The sequence below is a fragment of the Grampus griseus genome (assembly GCF_964374135.1).
Source record: "Grampus griseus genome assembly, chromosome: 4".
Lineage (NCBI taxonomy): Eukaryota > Metazoa > Chordata > Mammalia > Artiodactyla > Delphinidae > Grampus > Grampus griseus.
Genome location: NC_138997.1, coordinates 141,202,002 through 141,229,512, shown reverse-complemented (window position 1 = coordinate 141,229,512; position 27,511 = coordinate 141,202,002). Strand labels below are relative to the sequence as shown.

At 55.9% G+C, this 27,511-nt stretch overlaps 1 protein-coding gene across 4 annotated transcripts in view; it reads left to right on the top strand.

Moving 5' to 3' along the window:
- The window catches only part of ACOX3 (acyl-CoA oxidase 3, pristanoyl), a 47,998-nt gene that overhangs the window by 4,865 nt on the left and 15,622 nt on the right, over positions 1–27,511 (top strand). For 2 of the 4 annotated variants that reach the window (XM_082653824.1, XM_082653823.1), the window contains exons 2-13: positions 2,112–2,267; positions 2,634–2,808; positions 3,665–3,739; positions 4,233–4,322; positions 6,712–6,855; positions 11,552–11,640; positions 16,992–17,088; positions 18,930–19,112; positions 20,784–20,906; positions 22,427–22,547; positions 24,624–24,746; positions 24,988–25,101. In XM_082653824.1, coding sequence (XP_082509950.1) covers positions 2,149–2,267; positions 2,634–2,808; positions 3,665–3,739; positions 4,233–4,322; positions 6,712–6,855; positions 11,552–11,640; positions 16,992–17,088; positions 18,930–19,112; positions 20,784–20,906; positions 22,427–22,547; positions 24,624–24,746; positions 24,988–25,101 — 1,453 coding nt within the window. In that variant the 5' untranslated portion in view covers positions 2,112–2,148. Of the gene's footprint in view, positions 1–2,111; positions 2,268–2,577; positions 2,809–3,664; positions 3,740–4,232; positions 4,323–6,711; positions 6,856–11,551; positions 11,641–16,991; positions 17,089–18,929; positions 19,113–20,783; positions 20,907–22,426; positions 22,548–24,623; positions 24,747–24,987; positions 25,102–27,511 lie in introns of all 4 variants that reach the window. The other 2 variants (XM_082653822.1, XM_082653821.1) reach the window with 1 other exon arrangement.

Here is a 27,511-nt window from a genome sequence, read left to right as displayed (position 1 = left end):
TAATCTGGATGCCTTTCGTTTCATTTCTTGCCTAATTACATCGACTAGCACGTCCAGTATAGTGTTGACTAGAAGAGTTAGGGGACATCCTTGTCTCGTTCCTGATCTTAGGGGAAAGGCATTCAGTCTTTCATATTTAAGTACAATGATAGCTATGGGGTTTTCGTAGATGCCTTTTATCAGATTAAATAGCTTTTAGCAAACTATTTCTAGTTTATTGAGTTTTTATCATGAAAGCGTGTTCACTTTTGTCAAATGCTTTTTCTGCAACTGTTGATATGACCATGTTTTTTGTCCTCTATTCTGTGGATATGGTGTATTACATGAATTGATTTTCAAATGTTGAATCAGCCTTACATTCCTAGTATAAATTTCACTTGGTCGTGGTGTACAATCTTTTCTGTATGTTGCTGGATTTAGTTTGCAAGATTTATTGAGGACTTCTGCTATATTCACGAGGGGTGTTGGTGTGTAGTTTTCTTGTGATGTCTTTGGTTTTGGTTTCAAGGGAATACTGGCTTAATGGAACACTTTACAGACATGTTCCTTCCTCTTTTTTTTGCGGGGGGTGGGAAATGGGGGGAAGGGTTTGTAGATTACTGGTACTCTTCTTCAAATGTTTGGTAGAATTCACACCCGAAGGCCTCTGGCTTTTCTTTGTGTGTCGTTTATGGATTCCTAATTCAATCTCTTTACTTGTTATAGGTCTATTCACATTTTCTGTTTCTTTATGAGTCAGTTTTGGTAGATTGTGTCTCTCGAGGGATTTGTCCATTTTATGGAGTGTACCGGACTTGTTGGCATTCAGTGGTTCATAGGATTCCCTTAGAATCCTTTTTATTTCTTTAAGGTCGGTAGTCATAGCCCCTCCTTGGTTCCTGAAGTGAGTAATTTGTGTTTTCCCTCTTTTTTAACTGGGTCAATCAAGCTAAAAGTTTTTTGTCAGTCTGTTCAAAGAACCAACTTCTGTTTTTGTTGATTTTCTCTTTTCTATTCCATACTTTGGGCTCTAATCTTTTATCTTCTTCCTTTCTGCTTGCTCTAGGTTTAGTCTGTGGTTTTCCCCAGCATCTTAAAGCGGTGCCTGAAGAGCTTGCCTTGGGCTCAGACTCTGGGTTCAGGTCCCTTCTCTACCACTTCTCAGCGGTGGGGGTTCCCAAAAGACAGCAAGCCTCCCTGAGCTGGGGTTCCTGCATCTTTCGAGAGGGCCAGTAGTACTTGGCTCACAGTTTGCGGGGGCCATGTAAGCTGCAGTCTGTGGAGACATCATCCCTGACGCACAAGTGGGCGGTCAGATGTGCCCCTTCCCATCTTTTCCTCTGTCACACACACAGAAGACAGAGGTGCTTCACCAGTAGAGACCACTTTCCCATTGTGTATCAGCAACCTTGACCGTCATACTCAGAGTCCGACATCCTAGACTATTCTAATGTTTAACTAGAAGGACTTAAAGGTTCCCTTGGGCCTTAGAGAGTTGAGCTGGGGACTCTGCTCTCCTGGTGGCCCTCTAGGTCTGTGTTCACAAGCGTCTCCCATCCCTGGCTTCATTGGCCCAGGCACTGTGGAAGAGGAGCCAGTCTGCTCAGAAAATTCCAGATCGAACCTTTGGTCAAGAGAGCTGGGTTGCTCTGTTAGTAGAAGCCAGACATCCCCCATCCAGGCTCTGGGCAGGCATCCCCCGTCCAGGCTCTGGGCGGGCATCCCCCGTCCAGGCGGGCTCAAGGGGACCCTAAGGGTGTGGCCAGAGTGCAGTGGCCAGCGCTGGCTCGACTCCAGGGCGAGGCTTCCTGGGCCACCGGTCTAGATGGCCCGGCGGGGGCGAGGTGTCTTCAGGCCAGGCTGTAGCACACAGAGCCCTGGACCCTGGTGCTTCACAGCGCCGGCCCTGGGCTGCCCTTTGCCCCCGTCCAACGCCTCATCACCTTGGTTCAGGAATAGAAACGCAGAGCGCTCACCTCCTCTCCGGGAGGATGGCCGTCAGCTCTGTGGCCCCCGCCGGCTGTCCCTTCACAGTCAGAGCTCGTTTGCCCTTCACAGCCTGCTGCACACGTGCCGTTGTTGGTGATGGTGTGAGTAGGACACGAGCTGACTTGGTTCATGTGTCTGTGCAGGTGGCGGGAGCGATGGCGCCCCTTGGGGAAGGGAGCGATGACCCTGTGCTGCCAGACCTGCCCCGGGGGCCCCTGCATGCGGCCCGCGCCCGCGCCTCCTTCCCCTGGAAGGAACTGGCGCTGTTCTGGGAAGGGCCGGACATGCTGCGCTTCAAGGTGAGGCTGGGCTGGGCGGCGCCGGGGGACCCTCGCGGTCGGGCAGGGTCTGCTGGGTGGCTGGGTCCTCGGCAGAAAGGTGGGGCGGGCCCTCGGGGAATCATAGGGAGCCGGGAATGCATGAACACAGAGGCCTGGGGCCCTCCGCTCTCCCCTGGGAAGGACTCTCATCTCTGTCCCTGCATTTCTGGGTTACACTGCACGTCTGAGGCCATGAGACATGGCCACGAGAAATCCACATAAGCCAGAGCATAGCGACATTCCATACTTTAGCTCCAAATCAGCCATTCCGCGCCCCCTGCGTTTCCAGAAAAACATCTTCTTGGCGCTGGAGAACGACCCCCTCTTCGCCCATCCCCCCGGCAGTCTCTCGCTGGAGAAGTACCGGGAGCTGAACTTCCTGCGCTGCAAGCGGGTCTTCGAATACGACTTCCTCCGCGTGGAGGACTTGCTGGGGAGCCCGCTGAGGGTCCTGGCGCTGATCCAGTGCCTGGGCATGTACGACTGGTCCCTGGCCACCAAGTTCTTCCTGCACACGCTGGTGAGTCGGCCCCGGGAGAGGAGAGGAGAGGTCTCACCCCGCACCCCCGGGGCCACGACGGCTCTCTGTCCACTGGACCTAAAACACACTCAGCCTGTGAGAGGGAGACAGGTGCCTTTGTGGGTTCGTGGTTGTCAGCGTTTGCCTGCTTCTAAAGTTTTGGGAGATCTGTGCGTTGGGGAAATATTCATTTAAAGAGATTTCTAGAAAATAAGATAGGAAGCAAAAGCAGAGATGAGAATGTGGGGGCAGATCTTGTGACTTTTAGTGAGAAGGCCAATGTTTTTTCAGCCATTTATGCAAATATTTACGCGTTAAGTCCTTGGATAAAGTGCAGTGCTGTGAAGTTACAGCCCCATAGGAACAGGAGCGTTGGGAATTTTGCTTTATACCAAAAAAGAAAGAAAGGGAGGGAGAGAGAGAGAGAAAGAAAGGGGAGGGGGGAGAGAAAGTAGGTCAAAGGTGAAGCCTGTGTTTCTGCCTCAAATACATGGGTAGAGCTGAACTTGAGAAGGCGGCCTCATCCACGTGCTGTGTGAAGGAAAGGTGGGCTCACTCTGCCCTTCCTGCACCCTCATCCAAGCCCCATCTCCTTGCTGTTCATGGACCCTCACAGTTCAGTGTAACTCACGTAAACTGCTTGGGACAAGGACCCAGGTCTCGCCACTCCACGAGCTCAAGGCTGTGTCTCAGGGGACCCTGGACCTTGGACGCCAGTGCCCTTACCTCTGGGAACCTGATGACCTCGCTGTGGGATGCTGTGGTGCTGAGGGACCATGGTAGGGTGGGTGTGAAGTCCCAGGGCGGCGGCACTCGTTAGCTTCCACCTTCTTACGTCATGGTGTTCTGTTTTCAGACCTTTGGATCAGCGATCTACAGCTCTGGTTCTGAAAGGCATTTCAAATATCTTCCAAAGATCTTCAATATGGAGGTCAGTTGAGGGTCGTGGTAAGTCGTGAGCTCAAGTCCTGTTCCCTGTTCCCCTTAGAGGTTTGTGGAAAGGGCAGCTTGCAGCAGGGGGTAGGGATGCTCCTCTTATCTCATGATGTTTTTAGGCTTTTCACCAAACAGCTAAGGCTGTTGTTTACCAAACTGGGGTGTGCCACATCCCCAGCATTATAGGAATTTAGGTTTTCATTATCGAGGTAAAGCCTTCCGTTCTCTTCTGCTGCCCGGGAGCCATTCTTGCCGCCGTGCTGACTTAGCGAGGCCGCCGTCAGCTCTTCCAACCTGCTGTTCTCACAGGCGGGAGCTGTGGCCGGCGGCCGGCACGGCAGGACGGCTCAGTAAGGTCACTGGTTGTTAGATAGGAAATGGAGATTCGGGGCTTTGATGGGGGGTTTAGGCCGTAAGGGAAAGGGTGTTGGCAGGGCCCCTCCACGAAGGGGACCCTCGCCTTACATCATTTTCTGTTTCCACATTAGATTTTTGGATGTTTTGCTCTGACTGAAGTGAGTCACGGGAGTAATACCAAGGCCATGCGGACGACAGCACACTACGACCCCACCACTGAGGTAGGTGATACCCGCCCGTCTGTCTCTGGGCTTCGAGCACATGAAACGTGGTGTTGTCATGTAATGAGACCAGGAAACCCGTCTTTTTACGTGAGTGCACACTGAGATCTGTCACGCAGAACACTGGAGCTTAGGAGAGAAAGGCTGTGAGATGTGAAACCCAGTCCTACCCGGACATCTGTCCTGGTTTGCATTTGGGTGGCATTTGAATGTGGTGAAAGCACGAGCTACCATTTGGTACAATTTATTTCTTTGTTTACCAGGTTTGGTGTTTGATTTGTAAACCGTTCAGTCTGCTCCTGCTTTGTAGAACAAACAGTAAAGAAGATTCCCTGTGACCCTTGTCCCTCTCTAGCTGTCTGTCTGCATCCCCTGCCTGTGGCCAGGCTCTTTCGGGCAGTGGCCCGGCCCCTCCGGTCCTGGCGCTCCTCCTGCATTCGTGGATTCTCGTGGCACATGTCCGGGCGACCCTGGCCGTCCTTGCTGTCAGAGGGCGCGTGCTCTAGAGGAGGCGAGCCTGTGAACAGATGGGGTCGTGGTGTGTGGGGCGGACGGCAGTGAGGGAGGTGGAGAGGACGGGGCGTGCGGGGGATCTGTGACCTCTGCTGCTCGCGTCCTGCGGCCCCTCTCCCATCACTGGTGTCGGGCCCCTTTGCCCCCATGTCTCCCAGAGGCCCGCATCCTTCTACCACTTTCTCACGGTGCTGGGATCTGGGACCCTTTGGCCTTCACCCGCCCAGTTGGTCGTGTGGTTCGGCAGAGCCCTGTGCAGCAGAGTGAAGCCGTGTCCCGTGCGTCTGCTCAGCACGCGGCCATCATTCATGGGACAGCGCCGGCCGAGTGTGGGCTGTGTGCCTGCCGTGCTGCAGGCTGGGGGCTCGAGGATGAACCCGAGGAGCCCCCGGCAGAGCAGGGAGAGTGGAGCAGTGGACGGGGGTCACAGTGGGCGCCCGCAGGCTGCCGGGCGGTGCCTGGGAGCAGAGCCGAGGGTCAGCCACGCTTTCGGGGCTGAGAGCAGGCCACGTGGCCTCTTGGGTTCTTACCCGTCATTTAAGCCACGACATACCTTTGTCTGCACCCAGGTCTTTCTGGCTCTCGGCCTTCTCTTTCCTTGGCTCCCGTGCCCCTGGGCTCTCGGTGTAGGGGGAAAGGGGGGCTTCCAGCTCTGGCGCAGAGAGGTCAGTGCCTGGTGGCCTGGTGGCCTGGGTGGAACGCGGACAAGCAGTTGTTTTTGACCCCGTTCCTCTTGGCGTTTGTCCTTAAGTGCAGATCGGTCAAGATTAGGATCCCCGAGCCTCCCACGGGCCGCGGGTTGTGTTGGTCTAGACAACGGGTATTTGTTGAGCACCTACTGTGCGCTAGAAGCTGCGGTGAGGGCCTGGACTCACAGCGGCGAGCAGGCCGGTGGGACTCTTATGCTTGAGGGGAGACGCCGATGGTCACCGGCGTGGAGAAGCTGGATGTGCCAGGGTTGTGGAGACGCGGGGGCAGGGGGGGGTGAGGAGAGAGTGTGGAGGGTGCGGGGAAGGTGTCTGTATATTATCTCATGCAGTAGCACACGTACAGTTTATAAAATCATACACACCGCCGGTTACAGAAGGGAATTCTCCCTGTGAGCCCTGCAAGAACAAGGGAAGCTGAACTGGAACCGGCCTCCAGGGGCCTCGGGAATTTATGCGGAGGTGACACGCTCTCCGCTGCCCGCAGGCGCGGTCCGTCCAGTGACCAGGACGCCCTCTCCTTGGAGTGTTTCCCGGGCCCTCCATTGAGGCGCCTCCTGGGGGCAGCCCCCAGCCCTGCTTTCCTCTTGCTCTCGTGCTCTGTCCTGCCTCCCCAAGGCCCTGGCTGTGTCCTCGGAGGACCTGTCCCCTCCTGTCTGCTCCTTCTTTAATTCCTGTGCTTGTCTGCCTCGTGCTCCTGGGCTCGTGGGGTGTCATCCCCCCGTCATCTCTCCCAGCCTGTAGGTGGAAGAGACAGGGCGAGCAGAGGGACAGAACGTCGTGAATCAGAGGTGGATGAGGGGTCAGGCAGGCGTGAGGCAGAGGAGGGGACCCGTGCCTCCTCCCAAAGGCCGTGTTCAGGGGGGGCTTGCTGGGAAGGTAAACGCTGTCGGGCGTTGGCAGCTTCCAAGGTATTTTGCTTATATTTTATTGTTCGACATACTGGTCATCGTTTTCCATAGGAAGGTGCTTCTTTAAGCCGTAAGACCCAGGACGTGCTCTGTGTAAAAGCAGGGCGACCTGTGCCACGCAGGAGATGACCTGCAGCCTCTTCTTACTCCTGCCTCAAGAGATTTTGAACAGAGAAAATCGAGTGTGTCGAAGACAGAAAGAAATTCCATGTATTCCCCAGTCTCCAGCTGTAACTTTAATCTTTTGCCCTCGTGCAGGAACTCATCATACATTCCCCTGACTTCGAAGCCGCCAAGTTCTGGGTTGGCAATCTGGGCAAGACGGCTACGCACGCGGTGGTGTTTGCCCAGCTGTACACGCCGGGGGGCCAGTGCCACGGGCTGCACCCCTTTGTCGTGCAGGTAAGGGCAGGTGTTACCCAGGGGGTGTCTGGCCAGTCTGGAGACATTTTCATCACAGCTGGGGACGGGGTGCTTCTGGCATCTGGGGTCCAGACCAAGGGTGCCTTAAACACGCTGTAGTACACACGACAGCCCTGCTGCCAACCCCCACCAGAAGCCTGACCCGCCCCAAATGTCAGTGTGCAGCCGCTGAGAAACCCTGAGCCCAGGATCAGCTGGCGGGGGGATCTCCATCCTCCTGGGGGCCACACTGGCATGGTGGGACGCCTGTCCCCACCCCCCAGGCTCTGGTAGCTGGTCTCAGGGGCTCCAGGAGTCCCGACGTGAAGTCTGACTTGGGGGCTTTCATGTAGCCCCTTCCTGGGTCACAAACGGAGCTTTGGCCATCGGGGGTGCCTGGGATGGCCGGCCTGTTTCCCGCTGCCAAGGGCGGCTGCAGTGTCCCTGGACTTGGAGCTCTGGGAGGTTCTCCAGGACCTTCTCTCTGGGCTGACTGGATACTGAATGACACCCTGCTTCCCCCACCCCCAGACCCATTCTGACATTTCTTATTCTCAAAGACTTTTCTGACGGGGACGGTGCTCTCATGAGAGAAGAAAATCATCATTTTTTTTTAAATTGAGCTGAAATTCGTGTAACATGCAATTAACCATTTTATTTATTTTTAAATTAAATTAATTTATTTTCTTGGCCTCGCTGCGTGGCTTGCGGGATCTTAGGTCCCCGACCAGGGATTGAACCCCGGCCCACGGCAGTGAAAGCGCAGAGTCTGAACCACTGGACCACCAGGGAATTACCAAAATTAACCATTTTAAAGAGAACAATTTAGTGGCATTTAGGGAATTCACGATGTTGTATCTCTCTAGTTTCAGAGCGTTTCCTTTCTAGAAGGAACCCCGCGCTCATTCAGCACCGCCTCCCTGCCCCCCTCCCCAGCTCCGGCAGCCAGTGGTCTGCTTCCTGTCTCTATGCATCTCCCTCTCCGGGATGTTTCATATAAAACGCATCACGCGTTGTGTGACCTTTTGTGTCTGACTTCTTTCTCTTCACGTGTTTTTGAAGTTCCTCCACGTTGCAGCCTGTCCCAGAACCCCCTTCCTTTTCGAGCCTGAATGGTCCATTATGTGGACGGTCCACAGTCTGTGTATGCATTCGTCCGTTGATGGATGTTGGGTGGTTTCACCTTTTGGCTGTTGGGAGTAATGTCACTGTCAACATTCATGAGCAGTGCCTGTTTGCACACCAGTCTTCAGTTCTTCGGGGTATGTACCTAGGCGTGGAATTGCTGGGTCGTATGGTCATTCTGTGTTCAATTTTTTGTAGAATCCCGTACTAGTTTCCACCATTTTACATCCCCACCTGCAATGCCGAGGGCTCCAGTTTCTTCACAGCCTCACCAACCCTTGTTATTTTCCTTTTTCCCCCCATAACCACCCTAGTGGGTACGAAGCAGTATCTGGTTGTGATTTTGATTTGCATTTTCTTAATAACCAACAATGTGGAACATATTTTCCTGCGCCATTTGCGTATCTTCTTTGTCAAAATGTCTATTCAAATCCTTTGCCCTGTGGAACCAAGCAGGGACTGAGAAAGCAAAGGCTGTTTGCTCAGAGCTGGCTGAGCCGGGGATCAGCCTTCGTCAAAGTTATTGGCAGAGACACAGAGGCAGGCAGAGGCATGGGCGAGCTTCCCAGTGGAGAACAGGGGGCTCAGGGTGCCCTGCTGGGGGCTGGGGGCCTGGGGGTGGTCTTCAGGGTGACTGAAGGGGGGGCATCCCGGGTGACTGGTCAGGGGGCAGGCGGGGCCTTCTGCGGTTGGTCCCGAGTCGGAGGCAGGACGACGATTAGGGAGGCCGTCAGTATTGATCGAGTCCTGGCCGATTGTCCAACGGTGGCTGTTTGGCCTCCTGGCTTGTCACTAGAGACAGCAGTCTGCCCTCCTGCAGGTCCGACTCCCAGCAGACTGGCTCCCGGGGCTGGCGGCTGCAGCCCGAGGGTCAGAGCCCTGCTTTCGCATGTGGTCTGGTCATCGTCCAGTTGTAGTATGTTCAGACCCTCAGTTCCTTTCTTAATCGGATTGTTTGTGATTTTTGGTGAGTCGCAAGGGTTCTTTATATATTCTGCATACTAAGCCTTATCAGATGGTTGGTGGGCGAATATTTCCTCCTGTTCTAAAATTGTCTTCACTTTCTCAATAACGTCCTCTGTGCACAAGGGCTTGAATTTTGACGACGTCCAGTTGACCCATTTCCCTTTGGTGCTCATGTCCTTATTTTTCAATTTGCAATGAACCCCTGCAGACCAGGTGTAGTTTTTGATACCTAAGGCAACCATACACTGTACCCGAAGTGAACTTCTTATGGAAATCGGACTTGAACGCAACGTCTTTCAGTGTCTCCGGCTCTTAGATTGTAGAGCCATGGTGTTCTGGATTCTGTTACACGTTGTGCTTTAAACACTCAGTAGGATGTTGCGGGCCTCCATCTGACATATCCTCTCTGTGTACTTAGTGCATATCCAGGGCAGGCTCGAGGGCGGCATGAATCCTGCCCTCGTGGAGTTTACCGTCTACTCAGAAAGAGAGGTTGAAATAAGTCATCACAAAACTATTTAATTAGAATGTGCTATGTGCCACAGGTCATTAGCTGATGAGTGGAGGGGTATAATTTTTTTTATTGGAAAATTCAACACGATTAGTTTAATACAGTGTAGTGGCTACCGCTATTTAGGTACCAATACTTCTTTTCCTTTAATTAAAAAATTTTTGTGGTTTTTTTTTATTGAGGTATACTTGATTTACAACGTTATTTTAGTTTCAGGTGTACGATACAGTGATTCAAAATTTTTATAGTTTTTACTCCATTTAAAGTTATTATTAAATATTGGCCACATTCCCTGTGCTGTACCACGTATCCTTGTAGCTTATTTACTTTACATGTAGCAGTGTGTATCTACCAGAGGGCATAATTCATTGCAGGTTTGTTATATCACATCAGGTGGACAGTCTCCAAATATTATGGGAAATGTTATACGTAAATTGATACAATTTAATACTTTTGAGAAGAGGAGACCATTAACTTAATTCTGGTTTTGACTTTAGTGAGCGTCCTTTCCTTGATTTGAGAGGTTAACGTGAAGTTTGTAAGGACGATGTTATCATTTCTTTCTAGATGAACTGAAAACTGGCATTAGCAGTGTTTTTCTGTTTGATTACTTGAAAAATCACTAACTGTTTTATATATCTCTTCTCCTCTCCATCTTTTTTGTTTTGTTTTTGTTTGTTTTTTTTTTTGTGGTACACGGGCCTCTCACTGTTGTGGCCTCTCCCGCTGCAGAGCACAGGCTCCGGACGCGCAGGCTCAGCGGCCATGGCTCATGGGCCCAGCCGCTCCGCGGCATGTCTTCCCGGACTGGGTCACGAACCCGTGTCCCCTGCATTGGCAGGCGGACTCTCTACCACTGCACCACCAGGGAAGCCCTCCATCTTTTTTTAAAAACTATTTTTTTCTATTTCATAAGGATTTCAAGAGTTTTTATCTGAATCTTCACTGAGCCTTATTGTTTGTCGCTAGCTTTCAATTTTATTTTATCAGTATTATAAAGTTCAACTAAATTAGCTAACTGTTCCACTGAAAGAAAGAAAAACTAGCAATTCATACAAATAGCTAAATTTCTAATAGTACAAATTCAGTAGTTCTTTAACACGGAGTTTTTTTTCAGCCTCCGTGCCGTTGACATTCGGGGCTGGATAATTCCATGCTGTGGGACCACCCTGTGCCCTGTAGGATGTTTAGTGGCATCGCTGGCCTCTGCCCACTGGATGCCTATAGTACCCGCCACTTATGACGACCCAAAATATCAACAGCCATCGGCAGATGACCCTGGGAGGGGAGGGTGGCGCAGTCACGCCTGGTAGGAATCACTAAAGGTCTTTGAGAACGAAACTCCATACTGTCCGCTTAGACCGCACGAAGCGAGGACCAGGGAGCCAGCTGTCTCTGTGTGTGTTAGTAAGTATATCTACTGGAAGCTCATTTGGGGGAGCAGAGATTTACAAAAGTAATCCACAGCAAGTATGTGCACAACCATTTTGTCATTTCATGAAAAGCCAGTGGAAAGTCCTCCATCGAAAACGTGACTGGGAGATACCTGGCCGCCTCCAGGCAGCACGTACTAATCAGCTCCTCCGTCAGTGTCCTGGGGCCACCATAACCAAACAAAGCACCACACACTGGGGGCCTGGAACCACAGAAATTTACTCTCCACAGTCTGGAGGCCAGAGGTCTGAAATCAAGGTGTCAGAAAGGCCACACTCCCCCCGGAGGCTCCATGGGAGGGTCCTTCCTATCTCTTCCAGCTTCTGGTGACCCCAGAGTTCCCGGGCTGTGGTCGCTTCCCTCCCGTCTCTGCTTCCATCTGCACGTGGCCCCCCTCTCTCCATGCCCTCTCCTCCTCTGACTCTTGGAGGACAGCGGTCATTGGATTCAGGGCCCACCCAGGTAACCCAGAGTGACCTCACCTCCAGATCCTTAATGATATCTGCAAGGACCCTGTCTCCCAACAAGGTCACATGTTTGGAGGACACTTCAACCCACGGCAGCTACACAGAGGGAGCCTGTGGCTTGGTCCCTGGGGGTTTTGAACATTTTCATCTTGATTCTCGTGTGGTCATCAGAGTTGCCATCTGTGGTTTGCAGATTCGGGACCCGAAGACCCTTCTTCCCATGCCAGGGGTGATGGTTGGCGACATCGGAAGGAAGCTTGGACAGAACGGTCTGGACAACGGGTGAGCGCGCACCTTGTACTTGACGGTCGCTCCTCCAGGGGTCATTCCTCAAGGCTGCCTGCTCAGCACGTCCCCCCTGTGAGCCCACCGGCTCCCTCAGTGCTGTCCCTGTGCCCTCCCAGGCTCCTGCGGGATGTGCCTTACCTCTGCACTTGAGATCATGTTGGGAAGGGCCGGGTCCTGTTTGTACTCCAACCTCAGGAGACATAAGTGGCCCCAAGTGCAGAGCACACAGGCTTCTCCCCGGCAGGTGGCCGCTTCAGCTCTCAGGCCAGGCTCAGGCTGGACACCCGTATCCCGTGGGGCCTCAGCCTGTGACCTGGGCCTGCTCCCCGTCCTGGAGCTCAGGCACCCAACAGGTGTCCACGCTGGTTCTGGGGACAGAGCCGGGTGCCGGGTAGCGGGGCAGAGTGGCCTGAGATGAGACCTGGGCTTGGGGAGCTGGAGGGGGGCGGGTGGGCAGGGGAGCCATGTCAGGAAGGGCCTTGGAGTCTCCCTGAGGGATTCCCGGGCTCATTCATGGCATGAGTTTTGGAAGCAGATCTGGGTTCAAATCCTGGGTCCACCTCTGCCTCTTTGTGTTATCTTGACCAGCTTTCTTGGCCCTCTCCTCCTCTGTAAGGTGGGCATGATGTCCCCAAGCCGGGCCCTCTCGTAGCCCTGCCTGGGGGCCTTTGCTACCTGTCAGTGCTCTCATCACCTGCGCCTGCGGGCGGGACTCACGTGCCGTCTCCCGGAAAGCCTGGCTGCGCCCCTCTGTTCTCCTGAGACGCTTTCTACCTGGGGGGGAAGCACAGCCGGGGGTTCCTTAGTCGTGCACCTCACGCTGCGTCTCGGGAACGTTTGCATACCTGCCGCTTTGTCGGGGGGCAGAGAACAGAGGAGCCCGCCTCGCTGTAGTTGGAGCCCGCTGCTTATCCTGACCCCGGTCATTCTGAGTGTAAGTCAGGAGCAGCAACTCATCTCCGAGACAGAAGCTGGGCCAGGTGGTCTCCCACCACCCTAAACGTGGAGAAACCTCCTTTCAGCTGTCCCCCCTCCCCAGAGGTAGGGGAGCTGGGGGCACAGAGAGTGTCTCAAACCTCTGCTTGGACCCTCAGAACAGGTGGGGCCCCAGCCTGTACCAGAGAGGGCGGGAGAACCATCGATTTTCACTCTGTGTAGCTGGAGGAGAAAATGGAAGGATGTTGCTAAAAAGTGAAACCAGAAACACACACACACAGCCCTTCTAACCTATACCTGTCTAGAGCTTTGAGTGCCTCTCTCGCTGGCCTGTGAAAAGAGCCTGTTAATTAATGCTGGAGCCTGGGGTGGGGGGAGGAGGGTGTCAGTTCCCTTCCATCACTGCTCTGTGCGGGTGCATGGGGCCCCCCCGGCAGGGATGGGTCATGTGGCCTGTGGTCCTTGGGGCAGGGGAAGCTCTGCAGCCCTCAGGGCGAGGCCGCCACGCGGCTTGGAGTGTTTGAGAAGATGGACCCGATCTGGCCGAGGTGAGTCAGCGTCAAGGAGGACCATGCGGGAGGTGGAGGTGGAAGGCCCCGTCTTGCTCTGGGCCCTGAGCACGAGCGTCCTTTATTAGATCCACGCGTCCCATTGTGGGACCCGGAAAATGCGTGTACGGTGACTCCATCTGTGGAAGGGTCTGTGCTCACACATAAGGCCGGGCAGGTGTGTCTCCAGGCGCCTGGCGGTGGGAAATGACCCTCCAGCTGTGAACAAGTGCTGCTGGGTCACTGCTGTCCAAGGAAGGCCTTGGGTGAGGTCACAGATCTCCAGTCCCCATTCATTTGCTTTTACAAGTTAGAACCTTTAACACTGTTTTGGGACATCCGTGAAAAACTCTGCCCTTGGTCCTCCAAATCAAGTCCCGTTTTATTTATTTTTATTTATTTATTTTATTTTTTAACATCTTTATTGGAGTATAATTGCTTTACAATGGTGTGTTAGTTTCGTTTCAGAGACCGTTAGTCCCGTTTTAGAGACTGAGTATTTGTTTCTTATTGCGATGGTCCCAGGGAGTCACACCAACGTAGCAAAGGCCCTCCTAAATAAACATGTCGCGTCCGAGGGGCAAAGCTCTTCTGAGACTCAGCAGTGCCAGCCCGGTGCCGCCAGGGGGCAGCATGGCGACTACCCTGAAGCCGGCTCAGAGCGGCCCCCCCAAACCAGAGTCGCCGTTCCCATGGGGCCACTTGGAGGCCGGCAGACAGGACGTGGAAGCAGCCGTACCCTGCGCCTTTGAAGGTTCAGTGGTGCCTGGGGTCCCTCGGCCGCTGGGCTGGGGCTGGGATGTGGGCCAGGGGCGGTGACGCAGGCAGTGCCCGCCCCGCCAGAAACGCAGCTGTCCCTGCCAGCTTCGGGGCGCACGCCCAGCAGAGGGCGCGCGGGTCTGAATCCCTGGCTTTCCTTGTTTGCAGGCCGCTTGCAGAGCAGGGTCGGGATTGAGATCTTTTATTCTGAAAAAGTGGTCAACAGTTCATAGGTAGGTCACAAGGATTCCTGAGTCTGTGGGAAGACTGTGTAGAAATCAGAGGCAGACGTAAATTGCACGGATTACTTTTAGCCAAATAACTCTAAAAGCAAATCAGTAGAGATCCCTCCAGTGAACTGTTGGGCCTCACCTTCAAGGTGGGCTGCGGGCATCCTCACACTTGCTCAGAGGTGAGGCGGGGAAGCGTCTCCAGAGCGGCTGGGAGGACGTCCCATGAGGCTCTGGGGCCCAGGTGGGGCTGGGGCAGCAGTGAGAGGCCCCAGGAGTAAGGAGGCCACCGGGACGTGGAACGGGTGGCCCAGGAGGAAGGGGGTGCGGGGCCTGGGGCAGGGTCTGCCGCCCGCAAGCCCCCCAGCCCTGCCGTATGCTCACGCTATCGTGTCACACGCACACCCCGCGTCAGATACGACCTGTGCGGCCCCCCGCCCCCTGCCCTCGGGGGACACTGGGGATTGTGACCAGGCTGGCCAGCATCGACTGTTCCTGGAACAGCCTTTGCCACATGGCAGTGCTCAAAAGAGAATGTGTAAAATTTCGATTTCAGTTAAGCTCCAGCGAATAGTTTTGCGCCTATAAATACATTCCGCCTTGTTCCATCCCTGTGTGGCAGGGAGGGTGAAGATTTTCCACTCCTTAAAAAGGGCGCTCTCAGTTGACAGCATCAGACTTGTGAAAGCATTCCTCGCCTTTCAAGTGATGAGCTGGACCAGACCAGGGACGTCGGCACTGAGGCCGGGCGTTCTAGAGACGTGGGTCCCGGGGCCAGTCAGAGCCGCCCCACAAAGGCCCCGATGGGTGGCTCCCTCCAGGCAGTGCCTTCGGGTGCTCGGGCCAGGCCTGCGTTTCACACGCCGGAGGGAGACCCTGGCCTGGATGCTGCTGGGGCCCTGGTGGCCTCACGTGCAGAAATCCTAGTCGCTTCCGAAGGAGTTTGGGAGGGGCCCCTCCAGCCGCCCCACGCCCAGCCCCGGCTCTCAGCTCTTCCCCAGGTGCGCTGGCTGTGTCACCCCTCAAGGCTGCCCCGGGACTCGGGGTTCTGTGGAGGTGCACCAGCGCCCTAAGGACAATGTCTCGCCGCTGTTGATTCATCCCCGGCACTTAGGACGTGTCTGCTGGGTGCCAGGCATGTGGCCCCCTTATAACAGGGTCCCTAACGGCCACCGAAAGGCAAGTGGCTCAGTGGGCAACATGGCCAGGACCGCCATCTAATGGTGCTGTGGGACCCCTGGGTGCTCACCTCGGGGCAGGCGTGGGAATCGTGGCAGGCATCTTGGAGGAGGTGGCAGCGCTCTGAGGGCCGTCGGCCCTGAGGCCAGGAGAGGGCCTGGCCGGCTTGACGGTGACAGGCAGATGTGACCCAGCTACAGGCTACGGGCTACAAGGAGGCAGCAGCTGACAGGGGTCCCGCCGGAGGGCTTACCACGTTTCCCTACGGGTTTAGATTCTGTTGGTCCCAGGGACCCAAGATTCTCGTGCCGGGTGTGACCATTCCGAGCTGAGGTTTAGACAGGCCTCTGCTCCCGTGTGTGGGACAGGGGGACGAGGTGGGGTCTGGAGAGAGCCAAGGGGGAGACTGTTGCAGGAAATGGGACAAGAAGAGGCACAGACCATCAGGACACAGCTCGGGGTGGGGGTAAGCACCGTGGCTCGGACGGTGGCTGGGGAGCCACACAGCCTGGGATCCAAGGAGGAGCTGGGGGGTGGTACGCGGAGCTGCCCCCCTTCTCCGCAGGGCGCTGCCCTTCTCCCCAGAGCTGCTTCCTCTGGTTCAGTAAAAGAATGTTCCGTGTGACATCGAAATTGCTTAGAAGTCAGATAAGGTGCTGTCGGAACTATTGATATTTTAAGATGGTTTGGGTTTTTTTGCACAGTGTCTGTACCACCCGTTACTTCGCATAACCTTGTTCCTGCGCTGTCGTGAGATAGATTTTCCTTCCTGACAACCACAGAAAACACCTTCGATTACTGACACACGCGTGATCCCCAGGGATGCGTGTGCACGCGTGTTCTCAGCTGCTCAGGGAAGCTGACTCGCCTGCCCTGGAGCCCTAATGGGATGGTGCAGTACCCCTGTTTGACTCGGGACGTTTAAAACCTCAGTTTGCTGACTTTGTCACTCCGTGTGTGGACTCTGGTGTGGGAGTCAAGTGTGAGAACCGGAGATTCTCATCTTTATGAAAACGGTCCCGCCTTTTCTGCTGAATGACCGGTCCCAGGTGTTCTGGCCGCAGCGAGCGAGGACGTTTCCTCCCAGCATGTAGTGTAGTGGGAGCCCGCGTGCAGCCCTGAGGCCCGAGCGCCGGCGGTAGTGGGGGTGGGGGGGCTCGCCTCCATCATTACCAACAGACGGCCGCTTTATCTCACGCAGAGCCCATCACTCACACCACCTTTTGCTTACGCCTACTTTTTTGGATTAAAAAATTAGTTGAAATGTCTTGTCTACTGGTGCCTTCTCTCTCCTGCGTTTTTGTTTTGTTGTGTTTTGTTGGGTTTGTTTTTTTGGTCTTTTGGGGATTATGTCACCTTTTGAGCTGTGCTTTGCCTTTTTTTTTCTTTTTTTTTTTTTTTTTTGCGGTACGCAGGCCTCTCCCTGTTGTGGCCTCTTCCGTTGTGGAGCACAGGCTCCGGACGCGCAGGCTCAGCGGCCATGGCTCACGGGCCCAGCTGCTCCGTGGCATGTGGGATCTTCCCGGACCAGGGCACGAACCCCTGTCCCCTGCATCAGCAGGCGTACTCTCAACCACTGCGCCACCAGGGAAGCCCTGTCCTTTGCTTTTATTTGACTGAGTTTCAGGAGGGAGAGGAGATAAACCCCGGGGGCCGACCCCAGTTTAACCAGAAGTGCTGTGTCTCCACACAGATTTGCCATGTTCCACAAGGTCAGGATTCCTCGCCAGGACCTGCTGAACCGCTCAGGAGATATCACCCCCGAGGGCACCTACGTCACCCATGTTAAGGTACAGCTGCCTCCAGGCCCACAGGACACCCACCCCCTGTGCTCAGAGGGGGAGAGTCACCACAGGAGCCCGTGGCCCGTGCAAACCTGTCTAGGATCAGGTCCCAGTGCCGCCAACAGGGACGGGAGTGCTTGGGTCGGCCACACCCCCAGGGCCCCGAGCACGATGACCTCCCCCCACCCCGCCCCTGCCAGCCCCCCGGCATTTCAGTCAGGGAGGTTGCCCCCGCCGGTGCTGATTCCCACCAGGGGCTTAAGAGTGAAGGGTCGCCTTGTGGGCTGTGCACCAACGGGGGTGACAGTGTCCTCTGGTGTCTGACCACGCCCCTAAGTTCATTGAGTGTAGACATGCAGTGGCACGGCCCCGGGCGCTTTCCAGACGTGGCCAAGTCAGGGTAGCTGAGCCCTCCCAGGCCTGAACCCACAGCCGGGATGACGCGTCCCGGCAGCACGTGTGCGTGTGAGAACCCCGCCTGACGTTGAGCTTCGGCTGCTTGGAGCCGAGAGAACAGGGCTTCAACGAGTGTGACGGGTACCTTCAGATGACGAGAGAAGCTAGAGGTGACACGGGACGCCGTTCAAGAATGGAAACAGCGCTATAAAAAATGAATGAAAAGTACGAAAGTAAGTCATTGAGAGAACCCAACAGATGGGGTACCTACAGCGGGAGAGTGAATTAGCGGTTGGAAATCAGAGTGAAGGAGGCGGCAGGAAAGGATGGAGAGAACCACGGGGACAGCGTTTTGCAGAAACGATGAAGATAAATGTCTCTAAAGTAAAGAAGGAAGAAAACCTTGACAGAGGGGCCCATAGAGGGGGAGTCAGGGTCTCCCATCCCACACTCACTGCGGAGAAGTGTCAGAACCTCGTAGAGAAGATGCTGAGGCCTTCCAGAGACAGGATGCTGGGCCAACTCCCACGGAACAGAGCCCTTTAGTCTCAGAGTTCTCCGGCACGACGCCGAACGCGAGAAGTCAGTGAGATGACGCTTCAAACCATTGAGGGCAAACAACTGTAAACACGCTTCCTCTAAATCCAGCTGGACTGTCATTCGTGCGTGAGAGCAGAATCAATATTGTCGGCCAGAGGCTTGACGTGTTGCCACACAAATACCAGCGTGGACATAATTTTGGAAGAAAAGTCCGAATAGTAAAATAAGTGAACCCAGGAGGAGCAGCAGGGGGTAAGGGAGGTGCACGTGATCGGATAACTGGGTGAGCCTTACGGGCAGAGGTACCCAAACGCCGCCGACGGCCCTTAAAGCACGAGCCACTGTTGGAAACAGCGATAAGCGCGTTGCGATTTACAACACGTCAAAAATAGATGCACACGGGCAATTACCCGGTTTCAGAGATCACAAAGGACAGCAGCTGACCATCACACCGCTTAGAATGGTGGTTTGACGGACCGGGAGGAATCCCAGGTGGGGGGTGAGGGGGTGGGGGAAGGAGCCTGGTTTATAAACGAAATGTCGGTGCCAGCCATGCCCTCTGCTTAGGCTCCTGCGTCGCTCTCGGCACAACTGTCCGGTCCTCGGTGGGATTGGGAGCGGGGCTTTGTACTTCCCGGTGGCCGTTTGCAGGTCTCTGCAGATGGTACATCTGCCCGGGGCCCCGTCCTGCTGTCACTAGGCATCCTGTGTGCCTCCCCACAGCATCCCGTGATGGGGACGCCGGCCCCCATGCAGCTTGGCCTCCTGGGCCCAGGGGCCTGTGCCTGGGGCGCCCTGGGGGCAGGGCCTGGAAGTGTTGAGTGAATAAAGGAGCGCCCCTCCACGTCTGTGCCCGTCCCCAAGGCAGCCTGCGGGTCCCAGGTCCGCCCTCACCTGCCTTCCTCCTGCAGGACGCCAGGCAGCACTTCAGCGAGTCCCTGGGCAGCCTGTCCTCCGGCCGGGTCGCCATCGCGGGCATGTCCGTCGTGAACCTAAAGCTGGCCGTGTCCATAGCTCTGCGTTTCTCAGCCACCAGGCGTCAGTTTGGACCAACAGACGAGGAGGAAGTACTGGTGCTGGAGTATCCAATGCAGGTACAGCTTCCGCAGGCGTGAGTTCACTTTCTTTCTGCTCCGCGTGCAGACATACCTCCTCTCTTAGGTCGCTGCACCTGGGTTGCTGGTTGCTGATCAGGCCTCTTCAGGAGTTAACAGAGGGCGTGACACTCACAGGGAAGGAGTGCGGCGTCTGGGGCCACACGTGGTCTCCATAAATGGTCTTTAGTTGAACAGGAGCGTGTGCAACCAGCAGGAGGCGCTGTGGTGAGGCCGAGGGAGCAGGTGTGCGCGCTCGTCCCACCTGCGGGACCCTGAACGTCCAGGCCACACTCCAACGCGCTCGTCCCATCCCTGGGAAGTGACCCCGGGACACAGCAGCTGAGGGGGCAGCACTGTTCGTGGTGACGTCCTCTAGCAGAGGGGACGCTCGCCTTCCGGGTCCTCCGAGATGAGGCAGCCCTCGATGGCAAAGGTGCAACTCAGGCTGGGCATCACCTGGACGCCGGGGCGGGGCGGGGGACGCATTTTATCACAGCGAGCCCCCCCCCGGTGCCCCTGCGGCCCCAGCCCTTCCGTGCGCACCATGCAGCTGCCCTGCACACCAGGTGGGCTGGGGATCCAGGTGGGTCCCCGAGGCTCGAGTCAGTGGCTCCTGCCAGAGTCAGCAGCTAAATCGGACCCAGGTCTTGGCCAGTTAGGCCTGAGCAAAGGTGTATCTGAGCGCAAGTTTCAGGAAATTGTAACTGAATCGAAGTTGTTTCTTTTAAGACTTCTTTTACTATGGCCGTGAACCTGTTTTAATACCAAATAAACAAGTAAGGAAAAGCCCAGTGCCTGGCTCATGCCGGGCTGGCACACAGTGTCCACCACACCACCAACCCCGTGGCCTTGGTGAGGTCACGGCACGTCTGACTGGGCATCAGGCCTGGCTCAGCGGTCACGAGAGCCCACCTGAGCCACATGCTTGGGCTTCTGACCCCAGGTCCGCCCCCTCCCTGCTGTGTGTCCTTGGGCAAGCCACTGAACCTCTCTGTGCTCTAGTTTTCTCCTTTGTAAGTTGGGACTGCTTATAATACCTCTCTGCGAGTGGCTGTAAGGATTAAATACGTTAGTGCATGAGAAGCAGTTGGCACCGTGACCACACCCAGGAAACGGCAGGTGACCACGGTGCTGCCAACGGCGGCACCTGTCTCCCAGGTCCTTTCAGACTCCGCCCCCTCCATCCACGCAACAGCGGATGTGCGCTGGTGAAAGAGACACCCTCCCTCGGCTCTCCATGAGCCTGTTTCCCCGTCTGGCTCTGGGGGTGGTCGCTTCATTCCCCGTAGGCTCCCAAAGCCCAGGCATCGCCTGGGGGGCTGGGCCCCGCGCTCAGGCACGGCCGCCTGGCTTTCTTAGTTCTCTTGTAGATCAGCATTTGCTCTGGCTCAGGGGTCACGTGGATGGGAGAGCGGTGAGGGGGCCGCGCAGGGTGGTGCACGCGGCACAGTTTCTCCTTGAGTGGGGTCGTCAGGGTGGTGCGGGAGACCTGGCCGCACTGGAAGAGCGTTGGGGGGCAGGTGTCACGGGGGTGGGTCCGGGAGACGTGCGGGACCTTCTGCAACGAGTGGGGACGGTGGGCAGCGGGTTCCTGGTGCTCCAGCCCCGGAAGGCAGGCGGGCCCTGGGGGCACTTGGAGGCCTCCAGGCAGGGACTTGTCTGTTTCAGCAATGGCGTTTACTCCCGTACCTGGCCGCGGCCTATGCCTTGGACCACTTTTCCAAATCTCTCTTCCTGGATCTGGTGGAGCTTCAGCAAGGCCTTCTGGGGAAAGACCGGAGCGCCAGGCAGGTGAGGGTCTCCGCTTTTCTCCACAGCATTTATCATCCTTTAAATCTCACGGGTTGGACAGCACAGATTCAGCCTTTCTTTCAAAACAGCCTCGGTGCGTGGATTCGCGGGGACGAAGGCTCCGTCCGACTTGACCCGTGGGCTGTGTCCTCTCGGAGCCCTCGCTGCGATGGGAACGTGTCAGGCACGTGTCCACATTCCCGATTCTCAAGGATGTGCTGACACGTCTCCCGGTTCCCGTCTGTGAGTTCAGCTGCTATTCCCCTCTTGAGAACATGATGGTTTTGCAAAATCCGCATTACCGGCCCCTCAGTCGATTTCACGGTTCTGATCCCTTTGTAAACAACGCGACAAAGGTCTGCATCCAGCTGACTGGATTTGACTTGACAGGCGGGGCTTTGCTCCAGAAATGAGCGTGCAAACCCACTGAGGTCGGCCCCTTCGTAGAAAGGGGTCCTCCGCTAATTTCTGCGTGGACGGTTCATGTGTTGTTTCTTTTCCCCCCTTACGCTGCCTCCTGGGCAGCGGTGAAATGGGAATCACACCAAGGGCGTCTGAAAACTGATTAGGAATGCTGCAGATCGGGGTTACGCACCACGCCCTGAAAAGCCTGTATCAAATTAGCACGTTTTGGAATATTCAGCGTAAACATCCAGGAGTCCAGAGGTGGGGCGGGGGGTGGGGGCTTGCCGGCAGTGTGCACCGCTGAGCAGTCAGGCCGACCGTGACGACCGTGACCCTGAAGACCGTTTCATCAGGAGTGCAGGGTTACGCGTGTTTTTTCTCCCAAGCGTGAGTCATTGAACCTTTTGCCAGCGGACAATGGAGTTGTCCTGTTAAAAATGTTTTGACGTGTCGTCGAGCTCTGTTCTTTCTGAGACTCAGTGCTTCAACCAGGCACAGGTTATAAGGTAGGCCTTCTTCGAAGTTGAAAGCGCTGGTCAAACAGCCCGTCATTTCGCGGGTGTGTGTGTGTGTCTCTCTTGTAACTGTTTGCGTTGAATATCGAGTCGAGGCGAAAGAGTATTTACCGGACGTGTTAAGGCTGGGGATGCTGGCTGGGCCTCCGCGCAGTGTGGACCGAGTGGCCGTGTCTGTGCAGGCCTCTGGGGCCGCCTGCCACCCTCTCCCCCGGGGGCAGCGTCTCGGCACCGCCTCCCACCCCTTGGGTTTCTTCTTAGTCTCCGCTGCAGACTTCGAGTAAACGGAGTCATAACGTCATGCTCTTCTGCCATCAGCCTTCCCACTCCCCCGCGCTCCCACCCCGTGTTCACCGGCTGGGCAGAGCCGTGGTCGTTTATTTTCACTGTCGTGGAGTTGTGTGACTGTACTGCAGGGTATCCCTGTTTACTTGAATCCTGTTTTTTAAACTAAAATTGGGTTTCTTTCCTTTGTAGTTGTCGGGTACCTCGGATTAGACTGGAGGGGACATGAGCCTCTGAGGCTGTGCTTGAACTGACCCCTGACCTCTGGGGTCGGAGCCTTTTTTCACCTGTTCTCGTTGGCTTCTCTCTCCCAAGGCAGAGCTGGGACGCGAGATCCACGCCTTGGCGTCGGCCGGCAAGCCCCTGGCCTCGTGGACGGCCCAGCGCGGAATCCAGGAGTGCCGGGAGGCGTGCGGAGGACACGGCTATCTGGCCAGTAGGTTTTGGGGACACGTGGGCTGGTCTCCTGTCCTCTCCCGCACCATGTGGCTCACGGCCAGGGGTCGGCAAACGGCAGCCTGCGGGCCAAAGGCCGTCTCTGTGGGTAAAGGTTTTTGTGAATAAAGATTTGTTGGCCCCCGGGTCACACCCATTTGTTTACACACTTCCTGTGGCCGTGTTCCCACTCCACCCGCCCAGCAGAGCCGTCTCAGCAAAGCCTAAAACATTGACTGGCTGGAACTTTCCAGAGCGGGTTTGCCAACCCCTGCCCTAGTCCAGTCCCTCGGCTCGCCGCCACCTGATGCTCCTCGGTCGAAATCCGGGTGTCACGATGCGTGGAGACCGAAAACCAGAAGAGGAAGGAGCTTATCTGTTCATCTGAATTGGAACTTTTTAGTTAATGGCTTTGGCAGTAAACTGGCAGCAAGTTTTGTTCCGAAGAAAAATTCTGAAACTTAGAAAAAGAGAGTTTGCTTTTATTGACACTGGCAGTCGGTCAGCTGGTGGATGGTGGAGAGAGGGGGAGACCGACAGCCCGGGGCCAGATCCCGGCTCTGCCGGTCACGGGCTTCGTAGCCGCAGGCAAGCTGCCCACCCTCACTGCCCCTCAGCTTTCTTCTCCGTAGAATGGGACTAACGATAGGATAGCACAACGGGGGGCTTTGCAACGGGTAAGTGAACTACCCCACATGAAGGGTCGAGCACAGTGTCGGCATAGGGCGTGTGCCCCGTCATTTTGGTCTGTTATTATTATTGTTATTATCGTGGTCGTCATCATTACTGCAGCTTACCTGCCTAACTCCCCGTGTGCTAGTCTCTTCAATAACTGATTGGTTAAAGTCTGGTTACTCAAAGAAGGCAACAACAGAGCTGGCAGAGACTTCCTTGACAGTTTATTCCTCCGGAAGCCTTTTAGGAGCTTTTAGTAACCGGGACGTGTCCCAGTTACTCCTCGTGCGGGGGCGGCAGGCGGGGGGGCCCCTCCCCTCCCCACACTCCACGTTTACTGACGTGTGGGTAATCATGGGGCTGCAGACGTTACTCATCCATGTGTTTTGTCCTCTGTGCAATGCTCTTTGTAGTATTTGTTTGTTGTTATAGCTCATATAGAGACGCTATAAATAGCTTAGAAGGAGGAACTTGAATCACGCAGCCCTTCAGACAACAAAAATGACTAGAGGAAGTGTCATCGTCATCACATAATACAAACAGGGCTGAAGCCAGTGAGGCCCAACTCAGCAGGAATAAATGTAAAGCCGTTTATCTAGATTTGAAGTTGCAAATCATTTCTCTAAGGGCACTCTTAGCCCTTCACGTTCAGTGGTCTAACTGTGGCATGGGCAGCAATTCAGAGGAAGATGATCAGGGCGTCATAGGTGACCACAAGCCTCGTGTCTGCTGCTGAACGTCTTACACCCTCTTGGGCTGTTCATAGCAATACGTGAGTGTGAGAAGTTAGGGTCCTACCCTTTCTCCCATCTCAGCCTCACGTTTGGAGAACATTCTCCGTCAGAGGATGGAAACCTAGGTGGTGAAGATCTGGGAAGCATACTTTATCAAATCTGCAAAGGAATTGGGTTATTTCGCTGGTAGGAAAGACAAGAGAAAAATGAGAGTTGTCTTCAGATATTTGAAATGTCTCGTGTCCAAAGAAGGGTTCCTTCAGTTGGAAAAGGAAGAAGGGCACCCTCCCGCCGCTCAGGTAGTCAGCTCTGTCAGTGACCCCACTGGAGGGCGCTTTGCCAGGTGACCCGAGAGGCTCGTGGTAGGGACAGGGATGCTGATGCCAGCGGATGCTTCTTGAGCGCGGCCCTGGGGCTTCCCGGGGAGCCACCCGCTTCTCTTCCTGGGGACCTCGCGGGTGTCACCAATATGTCCTTAAAGAGGGAGCAGCCGGATGGAGACGGCACACCGCGGGTCGGGGGTGGAGCTGGCACTGGGAGCAGGGCGGGAAGTGCTTCATCCGGTCAAGCCGGGCCTGGGACCTCAGAGTCCCAGGTGGCAGCTGGGGGTTGGGGGGCACTTCCCACATGTGCACCCCCATGACGAGAACGCTGGGGCCTCCTTGCAGTGAACCGTCTGGGAGACCTCAGAGATGACAACGACCCGAACTGCACATACGAAGGCGACAACAACGTCTTGCTGCAGCAGACCAGCAACTACCTGCTTGGCCTGCTGGTGCGCCGGGACCAAGGTGAGGAGGCCGGCGCCCCTGCAGCCCAGTTGGGGGCGGGAGGGTGAGGTTCCCAGGCCCCCTTGAATTAGCTCTTCTGTCAGGATGGACTCTGGGTTTGCAGGAAGGAAATGTGTGATCAAATGGGGATGGACCAGCTTCTGAAGTGATGGGCTGGGGCAGGTGGGGTCCTTCCACCAGACATCCCCTGGGGTGGGGGGTGGGGTCCCTGGCTCTCCCGAGTCACTGGCTGTGCTCCTAGACGGTGCCCGCATTGAGAGCCCGCTGAAGACCGTGGACTTTCTGGAAGCCTATCCCAACCTCCTTGGCCACGGGTTCGAGGCTTCCAGCCCTGAGGACTGCTTGGACTCCTCAGGTAAGTACACTCCCTCCGTGTCTCCAGGGTGCACAGTGCCTGGCAGAAGCTGGAATGGCAGCCCATCTGCCAGAGAGCAAGGGGTGCTGGGTCTGCTCCTGGCGCCCCACCGTGTTAACGGTTGTGATTTTAATTGCAAAAACCACTGTCGAGATGCTGTGTGTTCCACGGAACGCTGTTAGCGGAGAGCCTTTGGCGTGGCAGGAGGGCACCTGGCTTTACAGAGTGTCTGTGTCCCCCGGGGGCAGGTCGCTGGGTCCTCCGGGTGAAGGAGCCGCCCCCTCCCTTACTCGGAGGATGGAGAGCATGTGACACATCGCAGCATCAGCAGCTGCGGGCACTGGGCGTGCCGTCTCTGGGGGACCCCGCCGGGCTGCACCGCGGCTCACGTCTCCAGGAGAGGAGACCACGGCTGCCCAGTCCACCCCAGTGCACCCCAGTGCATGTCAGCGGCCGGAGCAGGCGTCAGACCCGGGCTGGGCTGACTTGCCGGCTGTCTCTCCTCCACCTTCTTCATCACCATCATCATCCAGAAACACTGCTGCTAGTAACTGCTTCGTCTCCCTCACCACACTTCGTTTCAGCTTTTCTGACAATAACGCACCTCCTTTATCTCCCTTTTTAAAGTGCTAAGAGGACACAGGGACACACTTGAAGATCTCTTTCTGATGCTTGCAGAGCTCCCCAAATGTTGCTCCAGGAAGCCCCCGGAAATGACCTAATCATTCTAATAACATCAACCCCACCGGAATGTTTTCCCCTAATCCTGTCCCCCACTGTAAAATCAGAACGTAAGCACGTGGTCTGCCAGCTTCAGGAGGGGTCCGCTGTGCCCGCTGTGCCCCTTCCCCGCTCGCTGGAGCTGTGGACGCAGGAGCTGTGTTGCGCGCCGGCCATCAGGAAGCACGCCAGGGCGGCGTCATCTGTTTTTCCTGTGGGTGCTCTAATTTCTGCTCGTTCCAACAAAGTGAAAACATTTTCTGGAGCAAAAAACGCAAACAAAATTCATTTGACAAAAGGGGCTTGGCATCCAACACTGACGGTCGGGAGCCCACAGCCAGCCGTTCGTCTCCAGGGCATTCGATCATGAAATCCCACACCTCGGGGCCGGCCTTTGTCTCAGCTGCATCTTGGGTAAAAAGTCCATAAATGACATATGACCCTGGGGCTCTGTAGGGCTGGACACTCAAGACCTTTCCAGTATTGAGCGAGGGCTGTCTGCAAGGTCAGGAGATTTTTCCTCCAGGGATTAAAAGGTTTATTTGGAGAGGGAGGGGCCGGGTGGGGCAGCTCTCTGTCTGCTTCCTCTGATTTATGTGCTGAGGATGCGTGTGTGCTGAGGATGGGTTTAACAAATGGTCCTGAGTGTTGAGGAGCTGCACGTCGCTTAATAACTGAGGCCCAGTTTTTTCCTTTAGTTGGCTTATTTGCAAAAATATTAAATAATTGGAGTTCAGCGTGTTGGCTGCTCTGACCATTGTGTATACACACAGGACAGTAGGGTTGTGTAGCATCACGTGTTCAGAGGGGTACATGGTGCGGTCAGCACACCGCCCAGAGGTTGGAAGCTCAGGGTCTGGAGTCAGCTGTGTAACCTCGAGCTAGATGCTTAACCTCTCTGAGCCTCAGTTTCCCCTGTAAGGTATCAAGAGGGAATGCGGTACCCCCCGCCCTTGTGGGCGGCTCACCGCCATGAGCTGGGGCCCTCCCTTGGGAATGGTGGGTGCAGAGTGACCCCTGTAGCGTGAGTTAGCTGTTTCCCAGGAAGGCGGCTTGCAAGGTGGGTCTTGGAGGTTCAGAGCCGTGTGTTTGGGGAGCAGTCAGCCAGCCACACAGGAGCCGTGGGGTGGGCATGGTGGGAGAGCAGGTGGCTCCCACACCTGGGGCTGTGTGCCAGCCGAGGATCTGGGCCAGGTGGCCAAGCCTTGCTTTCTGGGGCGCACCTGGGCCAGAGCCCCACTTTGGAAGGCGTGCTCTGGTGCCGACGCAGAGCAAGGCTGGACTCGGGATAGCAGCCAGAGGACCAGAACCCGGGCAGGGGCAGCACAGGAGAGAGCGACGGGAGCTGGGTGAGGGCACGGGGGACGGTCGGGGGGATGGTCAGGTGGTACGTTCGATGGAGGGCCAGGTGAGAGACCCCCCGGGGGATGGGTGCTGGTGAAACTGGGAGTTCAGGGGTCCCACGTTGAGTGCCCGGTGGGCGTGTCGGGGAGCCCCGACACTGAGAGGCCAGGCAGGTGGGCAGACCTCGGAGTGATTGACCGTAGTGACAGTGGCCACCCTGGGAGCGCGCCGGGGTGGGGGGAGCCGGCGTGGGGAGACAGGCAGCGCTCAGGGCCTTCGAGGTGTGCAGGGGAGCGGCCAGGGGAGCCCCGAGGAGGCCATTTGTGACCCAGGAACCTGGGAGGGA